This window comes from Aythya marila (genome assembly GCF_965140915.1).
Source record: "Aythya marila genome assembly, chromosome: 3".
Taxonomy (NCBI): Eukaryota; Metazoa; Chordata; class Aves; order Anseriformes; family Anatidae; genus Aythya; species Aythya marila.
In genome coordinates, this window is record NC_139044.1 from 59,351,749 (window position 1) to 59,369,761 (window position 18,013).

General features: G+C 39.8%; 1 protein-coding gene across 1 annotated transcript in view; it reads right to left on the reverse strand.

The window, feature by feature from the left end:
- Positions 1 to 15,147: 15,147 nt before the first annotated feature.
- The window catches only part of UBE3D (ubiquitin protein ligase E3D), an 83,257-nt gene continuing 80,391 nt past the window's right edge, over positions 15,148 to 18,013 (reverse strand). The window contains exon 10 of the mRNA XM_082755680.1: positions 15,148 to 16,702. Within this exon, the coding sequence (XP_082611806.1) occupies positions 16,682 to 16,702 (21 nt within the window). The 3' untranslated portion in view covers positions 15,148 to 16,681. The remainder of the gene's footprint in view (positions 16,703 to 18,013) is intronic.

The window sequence follows — 18,013 nt, forward strand, 5'->3', positions numbered from 1 at the left end:
TAGCAGTGTGCTGCGTGGCCAGAAAGCCATCAGGGCTGGCACAGAGAAGAGGGCAGGACTACTCAGCAGAGCCCCACCTGTCACTGACCCAAACAGATATCTGGAAAGAGCTCCAGCTTAGATACACTCTGTCCTTGTGAACTGTCCATTTGTCACACGCTGATAGTCAGATCTCCTGATAGGCATAGGCGGGATCTGAATCTGTGCCATCTACAGCCCAGCTAAGTGCTCTGTGCACTTGGTCAGCATTTAAAACCAGGACTTTTGCTTCTCCTCTCTTGTTATAAAGGAAACCTAATATTAATCTCCCTATAGAAAGGGTTCATAGCTGTTAAGGGGCAGAAGCCTGACTTCTAAGCATCTCCCTCTGCCTAGATCAAGCGATTGCCTGTGACCGTTGACCCCTCCAGAGGCATCCCATGGTGGCTGTGCACAGTGTAGGCTTGGTATTTCCACCACTCTGCTCCACCGGTCCCACATGCCACAGCATCTCACTTGCATTTGTCAAGCTCACTTTTAGCGTGACATTAGCCATAAAATGGTTGCCAGGGAGCACTTCTTTTTGCTTGGGAAAACAAAGAGAGGAATGTGAAAAGAACTGGGTAAATACTTAGGGATGTGCATTATTACATCTGGGCCTTTGTCGCTTTGCTTAGGAGATGGCAGCAATAATTTTCTTTGCTCCTTTCTGAATGAAAGTGGGAGGATGATGCTAAGAAATATTCTGATGTGATTGCTGGTAAATAGCTTGCATCCCCAGCAAACCAAGAACTGCTCAAGAGCAAAGGAAGAGATAGAGAAGGACAACCTCACCCCTAACATGGAGGTTCACTCTTTCAGAGAGGAATAAAAACACAGCATGACTTAAGGGCATCGATAAGACGCACTCAGGACGACTGAGCTGCAGGTATGCTCCCCAGCATCCTCCTGAGGAGCCTATGCAGTGATCCTTTGGTTGGGAAGAGGTGTCCTCCCCTTTTCATCCCTAGGACACCACCTCCCAAGCTATTAGGCAAGGAACATCGTGGTTTTGCCCAACTCCTTCAGCTCAAGTTGGGTTAAAGCAAAATCCAAGTGTATACTGTCAGCAGCCAAAATAGAGAACAGAGTAAGGGCTTTTAAGGCTTAAGAAAGAAGACCATATTCATCCTGCTTAAGAGAAGTTATCCTTTTTATTCTGTAACCCGCTCTTGCTGCAGATGATCTCCTGACACGTCAGGGATTCTGTCCCCTTGTGTGTCACTTGTCTCAGGCTGCACTTGTTAGAGAAAAACCTTTCCTCCCCAGAGCATCCCAGCTTCTAAAACTTACCACTTTTTCAGGGGCTCTGAGCATATTTAATTTTTCCTCTTGAAACTTTCTTTCCACTGAAACTTGCTTGCTTCGAACTTACTCAGAAGATAATCTTGACACTTCTCCAGTTAAATTAAGAAAGTCTCACTTCTCTGGAGATGCAAATGTCACTTTGTCAGCCCAGCTGTCATCCCCTGTACTTTACTCGCCAACCAGCACCTTCTTGACTGAGTGCCACTTCACCTGCTTAACCTTCCTTTCCCTCCTTGGCTGACTCAATTGCTTTCAAAGTGAAGGTGTCTCCCAATACTGAAGTTTATATTTAAAATCAGCGAGAACATTCATACACATACTTGGCACAAACATCTAATGCAACAAGTGAAGTCAGTCATTATTGTCCCCTGAACGAGATGGCAGCACTGGGAGTAAGACAACTGAAAAAGACGGAGGTGAAAATCTTTCTTGCAAATATGCCATAAAAATATCACAAAACAGTGACAACAGAACAGCCTTTGGCACCTATAATGGATATTTTCCTGAAAAATGACAGATTTTCAACCCACATTAACTGTCTCTAGAATGAAAGGCAAGCCCAGTGCAAACAAGAATGAAAGGGAAAAGTTCAAGCCCTTTTGTGTGTACATTTGAATAAGGGTCAATTTTATTTCAATACTCTTTTCTTGGGATGATCTGTTTCCTTTAGGGCTTTCGCTGTGTTTCTGGATGGGATGACAAGTGAGTGACAGCAGCGCCGACAGCTCTGTTAGCTGCAGAAAGAGGACGGGCGAACACCGCATCGCACCACCTCTGGATAATGAGCTGGGTTTCTGAATGCAACCCAGATTCCTGCAGGACAAGCCACAATGTGACAGGTTAGTGGTAGATGAAGCAACACGTCCTGAGGACTTCTTATATCAAGGGCTTTTACTATTATACCTACTATATATAGTGCAAAGAAGGCAGAAAAAGAGCTCAGGGCTTAGCCTCACGAAAGCAGTTACCTGCACAAGGCATCCCGGATAAGATGCTGAGCAAGATACTTTGAATGTAGTCATCTACCTGGTGTCAGTGGCTGTAGGCTGTGCTTATTAAAAAGGCACACAGAGAGGGCAGTTATCTTGGTTTCTACTCCAGGATCTTTCTGCCCCCTCGTTACAAACCACATCCAGTGGGACAGGGGCCCTGAGGAGGAGCCAGGCTGTGTTACGAAGTCTTGGCTGCAAGGATGGGGACAGAGCCATGTGTGAAGACATTAGGACATGATGATAAATTTCATTTGCATCAAAGCATCCAAGTCAGATGTGGTGCTTGCCTAGACCCAGGAGGCTCTCTGGTAATTACTCATATCCAGTGCGTTCAAACCAGCTTTGCTTTCCTCCTGTTAAAACACACGTCTGAATCACAGCAAGCTTTCCAGGCATGGGCTGCTGCTATGAGATTTCCAGACTTTGGCAGTTCTTTTTTGTCTCATTTTGCTTGGTTAGCTGTTGTAGAGACCTGCTACTTCCAAGCTTTTCCAGAAAAAAAAATTATGCTTAACAGTAGAGAGATTTGCTCCCTCATCCTCCCTTTCTTTCCTCATGCTTTACATGTGAAAAAAAAAAAAAAAAAAAAAAAAAAAAAAAAAAAAAAAAAACTTGTGAATGAGGAGGGTTTAAAACAAGGGAAAGGAAAAATGAAAGAAAAAAATATTTTTTTTTGTTTCTATTCTGCAATGGTATTGAAAGTGTGATTTGCTAAAAATAAAATAAAATAAAATAAAATAAAATAAAATAAAATAAAATAAAATAAAATAAAATATCCAAGAGAATTATCATTTTCCAAGATACATTTAGGTCATTTTCTTTGTTTTTCATGGAAAGGATTTAAACCTCTATTATTAGATATTTGATATATGGCAAAAGTCAAGGAGGGAACAAAAAAACGCTTTCTATTATGAGGAAGCAGAGACAGACACACACAATAGGCAAAGGGACAATATTGTTTGGCATATTCCTAACTCAGATCCTTGTGGGTGCTGCAAGAGAGTGAAAATTCTTGCAGGATCCTTTACATTCTTTCATATAATGTGCTGAAAAAAATCTCTCAGCTCCTGTTCACTCCCTGCGTTAACAAAATTCATAACACACTCAACAAAAGTATTACTTACGTTGTTTAGTTTATAACTTAAGTCTGAAAAGAAAAAAAAAAAAAAAAGCAGAAGGGCCTTCATTTATGAAATGGTGAAAATAAATTTAATGGGGAAACAGGAGGTGCTACTGGTCAGCCTTCAACATTTTTCTTATTAGATGTATTAAATATACTTCTCAAATTTACTTTCAGGTGGAGAGCACTGGAATTATTGTATCTCTGCTGAGGAAGAAAAAAGGAAAATACTGCATGTTGATCCAAGGAAAGTGGATATGAGCTGTGATCTGTAGGACTAAAGAATGAAAGACATTCAGAAACCGCAAGACATGAATGAGACAGATTGATTTAATTAGCCAGTGTAACATCATTTATCATGCTAACCACAAGAGATATGCCCATACAAGCCAGTGTTTGAAGGTCACCCTCATATGTAACATACCTAGTATGCCACCCAAGTGTCCAGCCACAGAGAACTGTTTTAACTACACTTGGAAAGAAGCTACTGAAACACAATTACAAAAAGCCTCTGACAATTATGAAAAGCCTCCACACGAATAACGTAGTGTCATACCTTGTAATTGAATCGATTCAGCCTATTAATAATCCAGACTTTCTGGATTTCCAGTGTTTAGTGGAATTAAATGTCAGAGGTCAACAATAAAGACTTGCTCAAATAGCGTTATCTCTAGCAAAGTTGGAGCCCTTAAGTTTCAGGTAATTTGGTTGTTTTGTAACAGTGGGTCCATGCCTAACAGTCTTTTTCCCCACTGTCTCTGCCTGTTCATTATTCAGGAAAGAACTTAAATAATGATAGGCTCTGAAGGAATTCTCAGTAGCAGAAACTGAGGGCTCATTTATGGGCTCAGCTACATTGGGGTAAGACTCGAGTAGCTTGATGAAGTGACAGGAGTTCTGGGAATACATGCCAGCCTAATTTGGCTCTAAATTAGAAGCTCTTTGTCAGCTGGTGGCTCAGATATCCTCCAGCATTCAGTGCTGCCCCTCTCACATAGAGTATTTTTTGCCCGTAATTGGAATTTCCTTACTTTTAGTGTGAAATTATTCATTAAAAAAAAAAATAAGCTTTTGATACAATTTCCTTTTTCATTTCCTGATTTATAAAGAGGTTGTAGGTTGTAAAAAGTGCTTTGCAAGTGTTTATAGTGGTTTCAGGTTTTAAGCTGTGGATGGGGAGCTGTTATACTTTCCTAAGCATATACTGTTTTAATTGAAACTCCTATTAAAAAAAAAAAAAAAAAAAAAAAAAAAAAAGGCATAACAGGATCCAGTTTGATTAATTTCCTCATTCACCCTCCCTCTAGGAAGTTAGAAAAGCACTCCCCAGAGCACACCACTTCCACACCCTCAACATGTTGGAAGCAAAGCTTAGTCCCCTCTCAAGTGAAGCTTCATCCACGGAAAACTCATATAGCCTGGAACAACTCAAAGCATGGATTTGCATCTCCTAAATCCTCACTGCCTTGAAGGAAGCTGGAAAGAATTCAGTGCTAACACCTACACGAGTAACAGTCAATCAGGTTTGGGACTTGGCTGCTGTGTCTTCTGCTTGCGTGTATGCTGGATGCCTTGGAGTTGAACAATGATGTTGGGAATCAGATCCCGCTCACAACTTTTTCAGTAAGTCTATTTCAACTGTATTTAAGCTTTCTTTTCAATAGTTGCACAGCAGATTCACTCTGAAGAATATTTTCTGCTACAGACAAGGATTTTTAAGTTGTTTTGGCTCCATTACATGCGGAACACAAAGAGATGAAGCCTTAATATAGTTCTTCTTTTTCTTCTCTCTTTGTCCCCTTCACACGTGCTTGTTACCTTTTAAAGTTTCCTTTGGGGTAATTTTATTATTTTTTTTTTTTTTTGAAGTTAGTGCAGTACTAAAAGGCCATTTCTAGCACATAGAGGCCAAAGCGATCACTCAGGGAAGCTGGTGTTACTTTCAGAGGTTGAAGGGAGGTTGCAGGCTGTGTTTCTACTGATGTAAGAGACCCAGGTTGCACAAAAAACAGTATTTTCATGGTACAATAATAGTGTGAAAGGAAAAAGCCTAGTTAGTAGGCTAGTAAGTTTTTAGGGAGAATGCAGGCAGACATCAGTTCTCACCATAGAGTTCAACCTCTCACATTATATCAAGTTTAATGTAATTGTAGGACCCTGCATTACTCTTCAGGTTTTGTTAATAACATTTGATTTAAATGTGAAATTTTGTCTGATACCAAGGTGGTAATAACATATCCACCTTGGGAAAGAGATCTCCTAGAATCCCTTGCAAAAGCAGGGTTGATCTCCTCTTTGCAAGCAGAGCATTAGATTTAGGTGTCAGAGATATAAGTCCATCTTCAGTACTAATTCTTCCCCTTTGTCCAAGGCAAGAAATCCCAAATCTGTCCTTAAAGCAACACACATAATGCATAACACATTTTACTTTTTTTTTTTTCTAACAGATGGTTTAGATCAAAACAAGCAATGCTCATTTCAAAAAGACTGGATATTATCTTAATGTAATTATATCAATTATATTAATAATATAATATCATACTAACATGTTATATTATATAATATATTAATATGTATTAACTGATAGTAATTATATTAATAATTAATAATTATATATTAAATTAGTATATTTATAATATGTTATTATAATTTATTATATTTTATATAATAATGTGTTGTGATATGTACATATATTAATGACATTATATTAATGTCAACTCTATCTATAGATAAACTGCTGCAATTTAACAGAAAGCAGAATTTCCTAGATCTGATCTGCCCTAGACTGATCTGCAGTCCCCATATGTCATAGAAACCCAGCTACTCTGTTGATCTGCACAAGAGAACAACTGAGACTATAACAATCACCCCACCTTGCAAAATATGGGAAATTATCAGCTGCCATTAAACAGTGTAAAAATATACCGTAGTGAAACTAATAAATAAATACAAACGGGTTTAGGACATTGCCTTTAGAAACATAATCCTATGGGTTAAAGGTCACAGAATCACAGAATGGTTTGGGTTGGAAGGTACCCTACAGACCATCTGGTTCCAATCCCCTGCCATGGGGGTCCCTGCCCCCTTCCAGTAGATCAAGTTGTCCAAAGCCCCATCCAGCCTGGCCTTGAACAGCTCCAGGGATAGGGCATCCACAGCTTCTCTGGATAACATGTGCCAGTGTCTCACCACCCTCTGAGTGAAGAATTTCATAACAACTAAACTAAATCTCTCCTCTTTTAATTTAAAACCATCACCCCTTGTCCTATCATTATGTGTCCATGTAAAAAGTCACTCTGCAGCGAAATGGAGATGTGAAGGTTAACCTTTTAACAGTTCTGTCGTGCAAGGAAGCCATCCTCTCCCCTGTGTGAGTGCTTCAGTTCTTGTTCCTTGCTACATAAATTACAGGCAGGATAAGCACATTACACGTTAAGAGAAGGAAATATCGTCTCCTAGCAGACTGAGAGCATCAGCACATACATGCCAAAATGCCACGCAACTATTAGCATGGAATAAAATGAACCTTATTTACAAACTATCTAGAGAAAAATTATTTTTGTCTATGAAATCCTTGACTGAAAACAAACAAAAAAACAAACCAAAACTTTAACGTACTTCTTAAAACATCTCTTTCATGATGGGACTGTGTTTTTCTCTCATTTTTAAGGGCAGATCGGAAACAGCTATGAATGAACAGAAAGAACTGAGTGCCCAAACCCACAAGTGCCAGCCACAAAACCCATGAATATCCAGTAGTGCTGAGAAAAAGCTGCAATCCTGAGGGGTGGATAAAGTCTCTGATCTGATACGATTTGACAGCAAAGAAGTGTCGACAGAGCTCATACATGTTTCTGACATGCAACACCTCCCTTGGGATGCCTGAAAGTGGGTGGCAAACAGATAATACAATGTTGACCACATCGTCGACATTTCATGATCACAAATCAGTTTTCAGTTGACAAGACTCATTTTTCACTGCTACATCTTTGTTTCCAAGCCTTTGCCAAACAGTTATAACTTCATCAGTGCATTCGGGAATACATTTAACAAAATTGCCTTTTGCAGAAGTGAGATAGTACCAAAGCAATGCAATTCTGAAAAACAACACAGAGGGAAGGAGAAAAACTGTCTGGAAAAACTAGTGAAGGTTGGCCCTCAATTTTCTAATAAAACACCCCAGTGCATTGTTTCATGCCTGTTATTCTCTTTATGAATTACAGTAAAATGAAATTACTAGAATTTTGCAACGTGTGCAACACTGTTTCATTAGAAGGATAAAAAAGACAAAATTGTGCTTTGTTATCAACAGACTCATTGTGAAGACTGCTCACATGTGACCTTTAATCTTGAATTCTTCATGAAATTAGACGTACAAGGTAATATTTGAAGGAGAGAGTCCACTCCCTGAAGCTATATAATAGGCTGTGTCTAAACATGCGACGAGCTCACAATTGCTTAATGCTTTCTTTCAAATAACCAAAACCATTTTCATATACATCATCAAAAACTTAAAACCATACTTGGATTATGTGACAAAATGCTTCAAGGCAGAAAATACCAGAAGTAAATTTCCATTTTGTGCATTACTGTATAATCTTTAATTAAAGGATCATATTAAATTAATAAATAATGCTAGCCTGGCTTATCATCTGCAGCTGTGGATGATATGCGTGGCATTCCTGAGCATTTGTGCATGCATTAGGGTAATAAAGTCCATGGTACATCTTAATATACAAAACACACAGCTAATCAGACAAAAATATCTGTACAAATTCTATTAATTCATCCATCCTCCACCTCATAAAGCCATACCACTACGATTAGTGGCTTTGTGTTGGAAAAATGCTAGCTTAACAGGAATTGTTAGTGAAAACTGAGCTTAAGCAAGACAAGTGTTTGCAGTGTTTGGTGGTAAGAAGAGGAATGCAGTGACATTGGCTAGTCAACATAGTCTTCATTTTAGAAATACTACAGGTGGTAGGATGACAATCAAATCACTCAATTTATACTCAAAGGATGATGGTTTTAACATTGCTTGTTAATGAGGAAGTTTGTTCCAACCAAGTTGCAATAAAATATGCCTGAAAATGCCCAGGCCTCTCTGTGCTGCTGTCTCATAAGGCTTTAAATCAGGCCCTAAATCTCAAAATGCTCTCTTCAAGATACCTAAAAAACTGGGCCCAGCATAGCTATCAGGCTTTCCAAAACTCTAGGAGCTAAGAGCAAGTGACACATTCTGTACCTGGGAAGGGGCAACCCTTGGTATACACAGACTGGGGGATGAGATGCTGGAGAGCAGCCCCACAGAAAAGGGATGTGGGGGTTTTGGTCAATGGCAAGTTGAATATGAGTCAGCAGTGAGCCCTGGCAGCCAAAAGGGCCAGCCATGCCCTGGGTTCATCAAGCACAGCATTGCTAGCTGGTTGAGGGAAGGAATTGCTCCATCCTACTCTGTGCTGGTGCAGCCTCACCTCCAGCACTGTGTGCAGTTTTGGATGTTAAGGACATAAAACTATTAAAGAGTGTCCAAAGGAGGGCTACAGTGATGATGAAGGGTCTGGAGAGCACAACATACGAGGAGTGGCTGAAGTCCCTTCGTTTGCTCAGCCAAGAGCAGAGCAGGCTGAGGGGAGGCCTCATGGCGGCCTGCAGCTCCCTCATGAGGGGAGCGGAGGGGCAGGCGCTGAGCTCTGCTCTCTGGGGACAGCGACAGGACCCGAGGGGACGGCATGGAGCTGGGACAGGGGAGGGTCAGGATGGGGGTTAGGGAAAGGTTCTGCACCCAGAGGGTGGTTGGGCACTGGGACAGGCTCCCCAGGGCAGTGGGCACAGCACTGAGCCTGCCAGAGTTGAAGCAGCGCTTGGACAATGCTCTCAGACACTTGGTCTGATTTTTGGGTGGTCCTGTGTGGATCCAGGAGCTGGACTTGATGGTCCTTGTATGTCCCTTCCAACTCAGGATATTACAGGATTCCAGGATAAAGACTATGTGAAACCACTTTACTGCCCAGGCACAGTGGAAGGTTATGAGCTGTGCCTAAGGCTTATGCACACAATAAAAAAGGTTTCATAGTGGTCTCTCTTGTTACAAAGGGATTTCATGCAGAAACTCTGGGGCATGACAAATCCAACCTTCTCCAGTGCATGTTTCTGTCACTTCTAACACGTACACCAAGCAGGTCAAACATTTAAAATAAACAAGAAACTGTTCCTTGTTCAGCCCCACCAAATCAAGAAAGGTGTACTGTGCTTGACCTGTGCAGAAAGCAAGGGAGAACCACACCTGAGAGGTGTCACCCACGTGTCACAATGTGCAAAGCTGCTCAAACAATGTAGTGACGGAGAGCCTACAACACACAGAGTAGTGGATCTGATGAGGTTGCAGTTAAAAATGCTTATCTAGGATACAGTGAGCTATTATTGGCCTGGGATGTAAATAATATTACATATGGAAAAACTAAAACACCGATCAGTCAGTGGCATGTCAAATATCTCTTTGAAGTTTTATACACCCAGTCAGGAAAAGTAGGAATGACCCAGGTCCTGTCTGTAACCACAAAGCTATCAAGACCATCAAGCATCTAAGCTCAGAATAGTGATGCTTTCTGTCAGGTCTGAATTGAAGTCCAAAGGTAAATCTCTTGGTAGAAACCAAAAAGAGAAGTAACAGGGCAGAGAACCAATGAACCCATGGCTTTCCCATGAACCAATCTTATTAAACATTTTCACTAGTGACCACCACACAGTGTCATGGTCCACTAGAAATGTATTAAGAACATTTGCTGATGCAACAGTCAGAAGCATCATTAATAAAGATGAGGATCAGGAAAGTGAGGGAAAGGATTAAATGTCCAAAGCGCAGAGTCATGCACTTTAACAATTGGATTTTCCACCACAAAGTAATGGCATTCTTTGGGTCTTCACAGCTGGAAACAGAAATGGAGAAGAGCAGGGGTGCTCACAATGAGCCATCAGTGTGATGCAGATGTGGAGAAAAAAAAAAAAAAGAGAGAGAGAGAGAGAGAAGTGTACTCTGACACATAAAATGAGGTATTCCCAAAGGAAATATAGAAGTATTAATGTCACTTTGCTAAGACCCACACCTTGTGCACAATTTGTTCACTCCTTCACAAGAAAGATTAATTCAAACCAGAACAGACAGAATCTGGTAGAACACAAATTTTTGGGGGCGAAAGAAACCATTAATAAAACAAACACTGAGGGGAGACAGGATTGTTTCCCAAACACAGAATAAAGTTTAAGAACCCAGGTAGAAAACTATACTCACATAACGCTGTTGGCACAAATTAGCTAGGGATACACTTATACCAGAAATCAGATTTCTATCAGAAAAGTGAAGCTCCAGATCAGGTTTCCAGTAAGAGCATTAGAACCAAAAAAAAAAAATAACTGATTCAATTTATGAGGGATCAGGATATGAAAGGAGTCATATGAGACAGAACCATATGGAAGCGTGCCAGCACTAACAGAAGATTGGATTCAAGAGATAGAAAAGTCTTATGGGTTCTGAAATCCATCTCTTTCAAAAAATGCTTTAAAATTATGTTCTATGGCCCAAATAAAAATGATTAATACTAATAATGGAACATTTGTCTAGTACCAGCAAGAGAAAAAAATCTGCTTTAAAATGTGGAATGATACATAACAAAACAAATAGCCCATGTGAGGTCTTTCTTATTTAGTAGTATTCTGGTAACTATAACAACAAATTACCACTGGTTTCTACTTTAAACATTTTTTTTTTCTAAATTTCATAAAAGCTAATATGCCCTAGTGCAAATGGTGATTCTTGCTGAGCAAGTGTCAAAATCTAGAAGATGATAAAGGTACAGATGGGAATTCATACCCTAGCAAATCACAGGTAATTAGAAAAAATGTAAAACATATCCACATTATTGAAGGAAGATATGTTCTTTTGAGTTCATGTGACCATTTAAAAAACCCAAGAGGCTAAGAAATATATTTCCATTTACAAATTATGATACCAATTCCAAAATCCCCAACCCACCAACATGTTTCTTCATCTGCTTGCAGCGATCTAAACAGCCCTTTTCAGGACAGGTTGTTAATCTGTTATCCCCCTAAGCATCTTTCAGAGCCCTCTGTCAAGCTGTGCTCCCTGTCTTCCTCATGCCTTGTTTGCTTACCTGAGCACCGACCTTCCAGACCTGCCCCACTGTGCTTGTGGATGGGAACCAGCAGTGCTCTTTAAAACTCAGGATAAGAAGTTGCAGCAGTCAAGCCATTTTTGTGCATCTCAACAGCAAAATATTTTAATAATTACTGTGCAACAACTAAAACTACAGCTCGTATGTTCTTCTCAATGGCCATCAATTTAAAAGGTGCTCTTGATTTAGTGCACTTTCAGTCACATGTTTTGAGAATATTTGTTCCAGCAATCTTACAAAACCCTTTTTTCCTTTTTGGCAACAAAGCACAAGCTGTACATGTAAATTGTCCCCTACCTCCATTTTCTTTCAAACCTCAAACAAAGGACTGTTCTTGCCCTTCTCTTATTAGGTCCACATAAATCAAAGCCTGGTAAAGGGCAAGTCTGGTAATCTGAGAAAACAGCCTACACTAACTATAGAATTGGATCATTACATGTCATGCTTCTTATTAGTCACAGAGAGAAACTTTTGACAAAGTTTAGAAAGGAGAGAAGAGGCATTGCATCATGAATATACTCAATAAGCCTACTGGTCTGTCTCACAGAGCTGGTAGAGAGCACTGCCTGAATTTCTTTCTCCCCTCTTCTCTTACAGCCAGTGTCCTTGCACTGTTTCCATGTGGGATCTGTGCTGAGCCTTCCTGTTACGATAGCATGATGATAACTAACTCCACACCTGTCCAGACATGGTCTCAGGCCTTTCTCAGACATGTCTAGCCCCATTTCTAGAGGCATGCCAACTCAACTCTCTTCCAGAGAGGGAGTGACAGGGAAAGCAGAAGAGGTGCCATCTCCCTCCTTGTCCATGCTACATATCACGATGTAAATTGGCAATAGTTCCACCTGAGTCATGACATGAGGGGAATGGCAGCTGTATTGTACTCACCCATCTGCCCCCATCAGGTATAACCCAGCTTATGCCCACACAGTGTCACTGGCAGGAGAATCATGACCCTTACAACACAAACATACTTTTACAAGTGAGGAAACCCATGTTGGTAAAAGACAAGATAGCCAGCCAATTAGGGTGTAATTAGCTGGTGTAAATAATAAAGGTATAAAGTCGGTTTCACAGCCCCCTAGCTGGTGGAGCTGCTGCTGCTGCAACACAGAATCTATCTGCAGCCTTCGGTGTTATCACAGCAAAAGACAGATAGTAAAATGCTTCACAACCTTGAAGAAGTGAATAAAGTATGTATATTAAAATGTTATTTTAAATTTTAACATTAGCAGTTTTCTATTGTTTACAATGGGAAATTGACATGCATTTATGTCATCGTTGAATACTAGTAGATAGTAGAAGCACCTATCAATAAGGATGCAGTATAGCGACCTGTGCAATCCATGTGTAAAACCACTGGATGGGAACAAAGCAAGTGCTGCTAGACATAATTTGGCAATGAGACAATACAGTCATGGTCATTTTTAAAAGAACACCATCTGACCATCCCAAACCACAGCATCACAGGGTCTGAACACGGTAACTGCTGTCTGCAGTAAGAACAGTATCACACTTATCCGTCACAGTCAGATATGGGAAGACACAAACGTTGCTACGTGAGCAATCAGCACATGGACCTGTAAAATTCCTGATGTTCTGTGAAAATTGCCTAATGCTCCCTGGTGCCTGCCATAAGGCAATACAGCCCGCTTTGAAAGAATAAAGTGAGGAAGCCTAGTAAAGACAGGGTTGCTCAATATTTCTGTAATTTGTCCATCTGCAGATTGTGCAGTGCTTTAACAAAAGTGATACAATGGTAGCAAGAAAGACAGAGGGGGGACCAAGAGGAATGATGCAGATGAGCTAGGACAGTACCTCAGACAAGTAACCTGCCATTTATAATGGAACACAGTTTGCTAGGAGACAAAGGAAAGAATGCAAAGTCTAAAATTGAACCCATAAAGTGATGTTCTGGAGGAACAACAATACAGACATCAAAACAGAAAGAAAATTACTGAAATGCATTTGCATTTAAACCCAGAGAGTTCTGTGCAAAACCAGCTACTGTAAATTTTAATTAAAGCTGCTCCTTATATCTGCAAGGTTCCCTACATAGAACAGTGAAACAGAGGTAAGGTAGAAATTGCCCATCAGCTAACAGGGCAGCACCAGCATAGCTCCCTGTATAAAACCATTCAGTTCATCCTAACCTGCACAGGAGGCAATTTAAACTAAACTCTTTAGCCATCCTAATTTTGGAATTAAAATAAAAACATTGGGACCTGTTTGGCATGCCACGTTAGCTATCCCAGTTCATTACAATGGTCAAACTTGTTTTAAAATGGCAACAAGCCCTATGCTGTTATAATCATCCTATGACCCATTAATGACAGAAACAATATTGCTGTCCATTGTTGCTAATAGAGAGAATGGTCCTGCTCTGACAGATAGGCATGTTTTGTGTAATACACCAACAGCCACCTTCATAACTTGATAGCGTATTAGAATTAAAGCTGACATTTTTAATAGCTTCTTGTTGCCTTACACTGTTTAGAAACTGAACATTAGGAAAGGCTGCACATCTGTCTCAGCTAATGTGAGCTGGGGACTTAACGTCATTGCTGATTTATTGTTATTACTTTAAGACTAACACTGTGCTTGACACTACAGAAAGCAAAAATTGAGATACTTTCTGCCATGAAAAATGCAGTGAAACATACAAAACAAGGGGGAGGCAGGGTAAGCAATAAGTAGGGTCAAATGTTTTCTAAAAAAACAGCTGCAAGGCTTCCTCCTGTTTGGTGCATACTTCCTCACCTGCATGGAGATGCTGAGCTTGTCTACATGCTTCAAAACTAAACAAAGCTTTCTGTTGTAGGTGGATCCAAACGTGGTATGTAAACTACAGTAAAATGTACCACTAATTCTAGATAATAACAAAATATCGCAGTAAGTGCCTGTACTACGTGGTATGTAAACTACAGTAAAATGTACCACTAATTCTAGATAATAACAAAATATCGCAGTAAGTGCCTGTACTCTGTACTAGCACAGCTTTTCAAGATGATGTCAACAACCAACCGTCATCGTGATGCTACTCAACAGAGAAAGGGAGGCAAGAGCTGTGATAGACAGTTTAATAAATGAAAAGGAGAGGAAAAAAAAAAAAAAGAAAGAAAAAGCAAGTGATGCAAAGGCAATAACTCACCACCTCTCACAAGCAGGCTGATGCCCATCTCTTCTCTTAGCAACCACCACCTAGGAAGGCACACCTCCACCTCTCCCCCCTTCTCCCTCTACCCTCATTTTTTACTGCTGTGCATGATGCTACAGACTTAACCACAAAAGCATAAATGGTCTCCGACCTAAGATTGCTACAAATGTGCAAAACCACAACAGGGGTCATTTAAGTAGGTTGGAAAAGATTTTAAAGTTGGAGTATTTCAGTGTGATATGAATGTCTTCAGTCTGCAAATATCTCTTCCATATTCTGGGAAGCTGAAGCTGTCACAGAAATTGAGTAGAGCAAAGAGTAAACTGATTTAGAAAAAATATTTTATTTATAAAATGAGTAAACATTGGTGCATAGACAACTTATCTTGGAGCTGGATAATTGAGTCCCTGAATACAAAATATTTTTGTTCTTACTTGAATATTGAAAACTAAAATAATAACTGAAAAATTGGATGATATCCAGACTAGGTGCTGAGAGGCCTCAGCTATTTGCCTTGGATATGTAAAGCACAGAGAAGGTGTCCAGTACTTTGAGGAGTCACCTCCTACATTATGATGATACATGATGATACCCATCATGAAATGTGTAAAAGGTGTGTCCATTTTCTTCAAAATTCAGGAATTTTCAAAGATCTCCTTCAAGAATACTACCTCCAGAACTGGTCCTCCTGAAATATGACTGTTTTCCAACAAGGTAACATCTTTTTATTTTGAGGGTTTAAAGATTGGTTTTGAAAAAGCCAGCCCACACAAATGGGTTATATTTTTTTCTTTTTGGATACCTTTTAATATACATGTTGAAAACACAGGAATTGTCACACTAGGTCAGATGCACTATTCCAGTACTTGATTCTGATTTGCCAAACAAGAAAACTGGTTGATATTAAAGGAGCACTTCCTCCTAGCTTAAAAGCATTCCATCTCAAAAAGCAGAAATCCAGGCAAAAATGCCAGGAGGCATCTTTTCCTCTCCTCAGTCCATGCACTAGTACTGCTGGACGTGGGAAGGGGAAAATTATTGCTGTCAACTAACAAGTGAACAATCCATGCTAAACCCCCAAATGGTAACAGATTCTGTGTTCTGTGCCAACACACTGTCACTCCTGTGAAAGGCAGGTAAGTATTCACAGCAGAGAAAGACAATTTAGGGAAGTTGTACTGACTTGCTACAAGTATCTTTCATTTCCAGCAGTTTCTGCAAAGCCAGCCCTCAGGTATATAATCTTGTTTGAAGTTGAAGGAATAATTATTCCAAAGAAACATAAAACCTTGACTCTCCAAAATATCAATTTCAATAAATTCTTATGAGGTGTAGAATTAAAAAAAAAATAAATATGAAAACTTCTCTCTCACAAAGAAAGGTAAACATTAATGTGGAAACAATATACATGATAAACATACAAATTTGACCAAAAAAATCTGATTTTATATTTTGTATTTATGGACCTCTAACTTTATCAGAACAAAGAAAGGAAAGAGTTTACTTTAGCATCCAAAACATTAAATATTTTAGGATCTCTCTTTGATACCAGTTTCCTTAGGACATAGAGGTCACTACACTGTCCAGTAAAGTTAGTATTAAGTACTTAGACAATTCCCTTTTGGCTATGAATAGATCGTAACAGTGATCCCAGCTGGATGTAACACGTAAGTCACTCTTAGAATGCCATCTAAGAATGCACTGGATGTAAAAGTTAACTCTGTGTTTGGTTTTGAAATGCGTCCAGGTATGAAGAGTAATGCCCCACTCTCCATTTAGCTTGGTATTTCCAGTGTTGTTTTTTTTTCCTAGAAGTCACACCATTGGACGTTATCTGCACATTTCTGCTGGAAGTGGATTTAAGAACAGTTTTCAACATAGGTGTCTGAGCTCTTCACATCTTCAAAAAGGCCACCTGTAAAAGAAGCAAAAACAAAACTGTGTTTAGTCTCAGCAATGCAGGTAAAACAAAAATGTTTCATTGTATTAATTGAAATTATATGTTATAATCATCTTTTCACATAAGCACACACTAATGCAGTAAGACAGAAGATGCTATATTCATGCTGTTGTTGCATATCTTTCAGATCATGTAAGACTTGGCATTCCTAACTCCTTAGTAGAAAACCTTGACTCCTGAAGTATATTTTTTATTTTGGTCTCTTGACTCCTTCTTTTAAAGACTCAGTGATTTTTTATGCTAAAAATAAATGAATAATGATCAAGAATAGTTACTTAAATTTGCCTTGGAAACACTAATAGTTAAATTAATCATTCATACTTCTCCATTCTCCTGCCTTTTGTTTAGGGTGCAACTGTGCACACAAGTGATCAGCCATCAATGCAGCTGGGGGTTGGATACATCACAGATAGGAAATGGGATAGGGACCTCTTTCATCACTTTTGGTGTGTGTTCTCCTCTGCCTTGTAATAGCATGTTGGAAACATTACTGTGTGGACTGTTTGTAGGTCTAAGGGTTGTTTGCATGAAAGAAGATTGGTATACACTGGATGACATCCAGTTTGAGGTACATGCCTTCTTGGAAGTTACATATTTATCCTTAAGTTGATGTAAGTTGCAGAGTTTGAGAAACTAAAAAAAAAGTGCAATATACAGAGGGTTCTGTCTCAAGCTGTCATTACCTAGAGGGTGATCTGCTGATGACTGTGTGGCAGTACTAAGGAGGGAGGTCCTGGAAATGAAGAAAGAGGAGAACGAGCAGAGAATGATGTGATTAGAGGCCCTTATAGGTTTTTCAGACTATCTTTTATTTATCTGTTTATTAATTTATGTGAAGCTTTATATAATTTATGTGAAGCTCCTATATATAGGACCCAAGGAAATGGCTTGCGACGGGTGGTTCAGGTTGGATAACAGGAAGAGGTTCTTCACCAAGATGATGGTGAGGGTGGTCGGGCACTGGGACAAGCTCCTCAGGGAAGTGGTCATGACACCAAGCCTGCTGGAGTTCAAGAAGCATTTGGACCATGCACTCAGACATAGGGTCTGATTTTTTGGGTGGGCCTTTGGGGACCCGGGGCCCAGGAGTTGTACATATACTTGATGATCCTTGGGGGTCCTTTCCAAATTGGGATATTCTATGATTAGAAAGCAGTGTTCCTTTCCCACCACTTTTTTGCCTATCATCTCCCCAAAGTTCCCAAATTCAATTTTTTTTTTTTTTTTTTTTTTTTGCTCATGCACTGCACTGGTTGCTGAACTAAA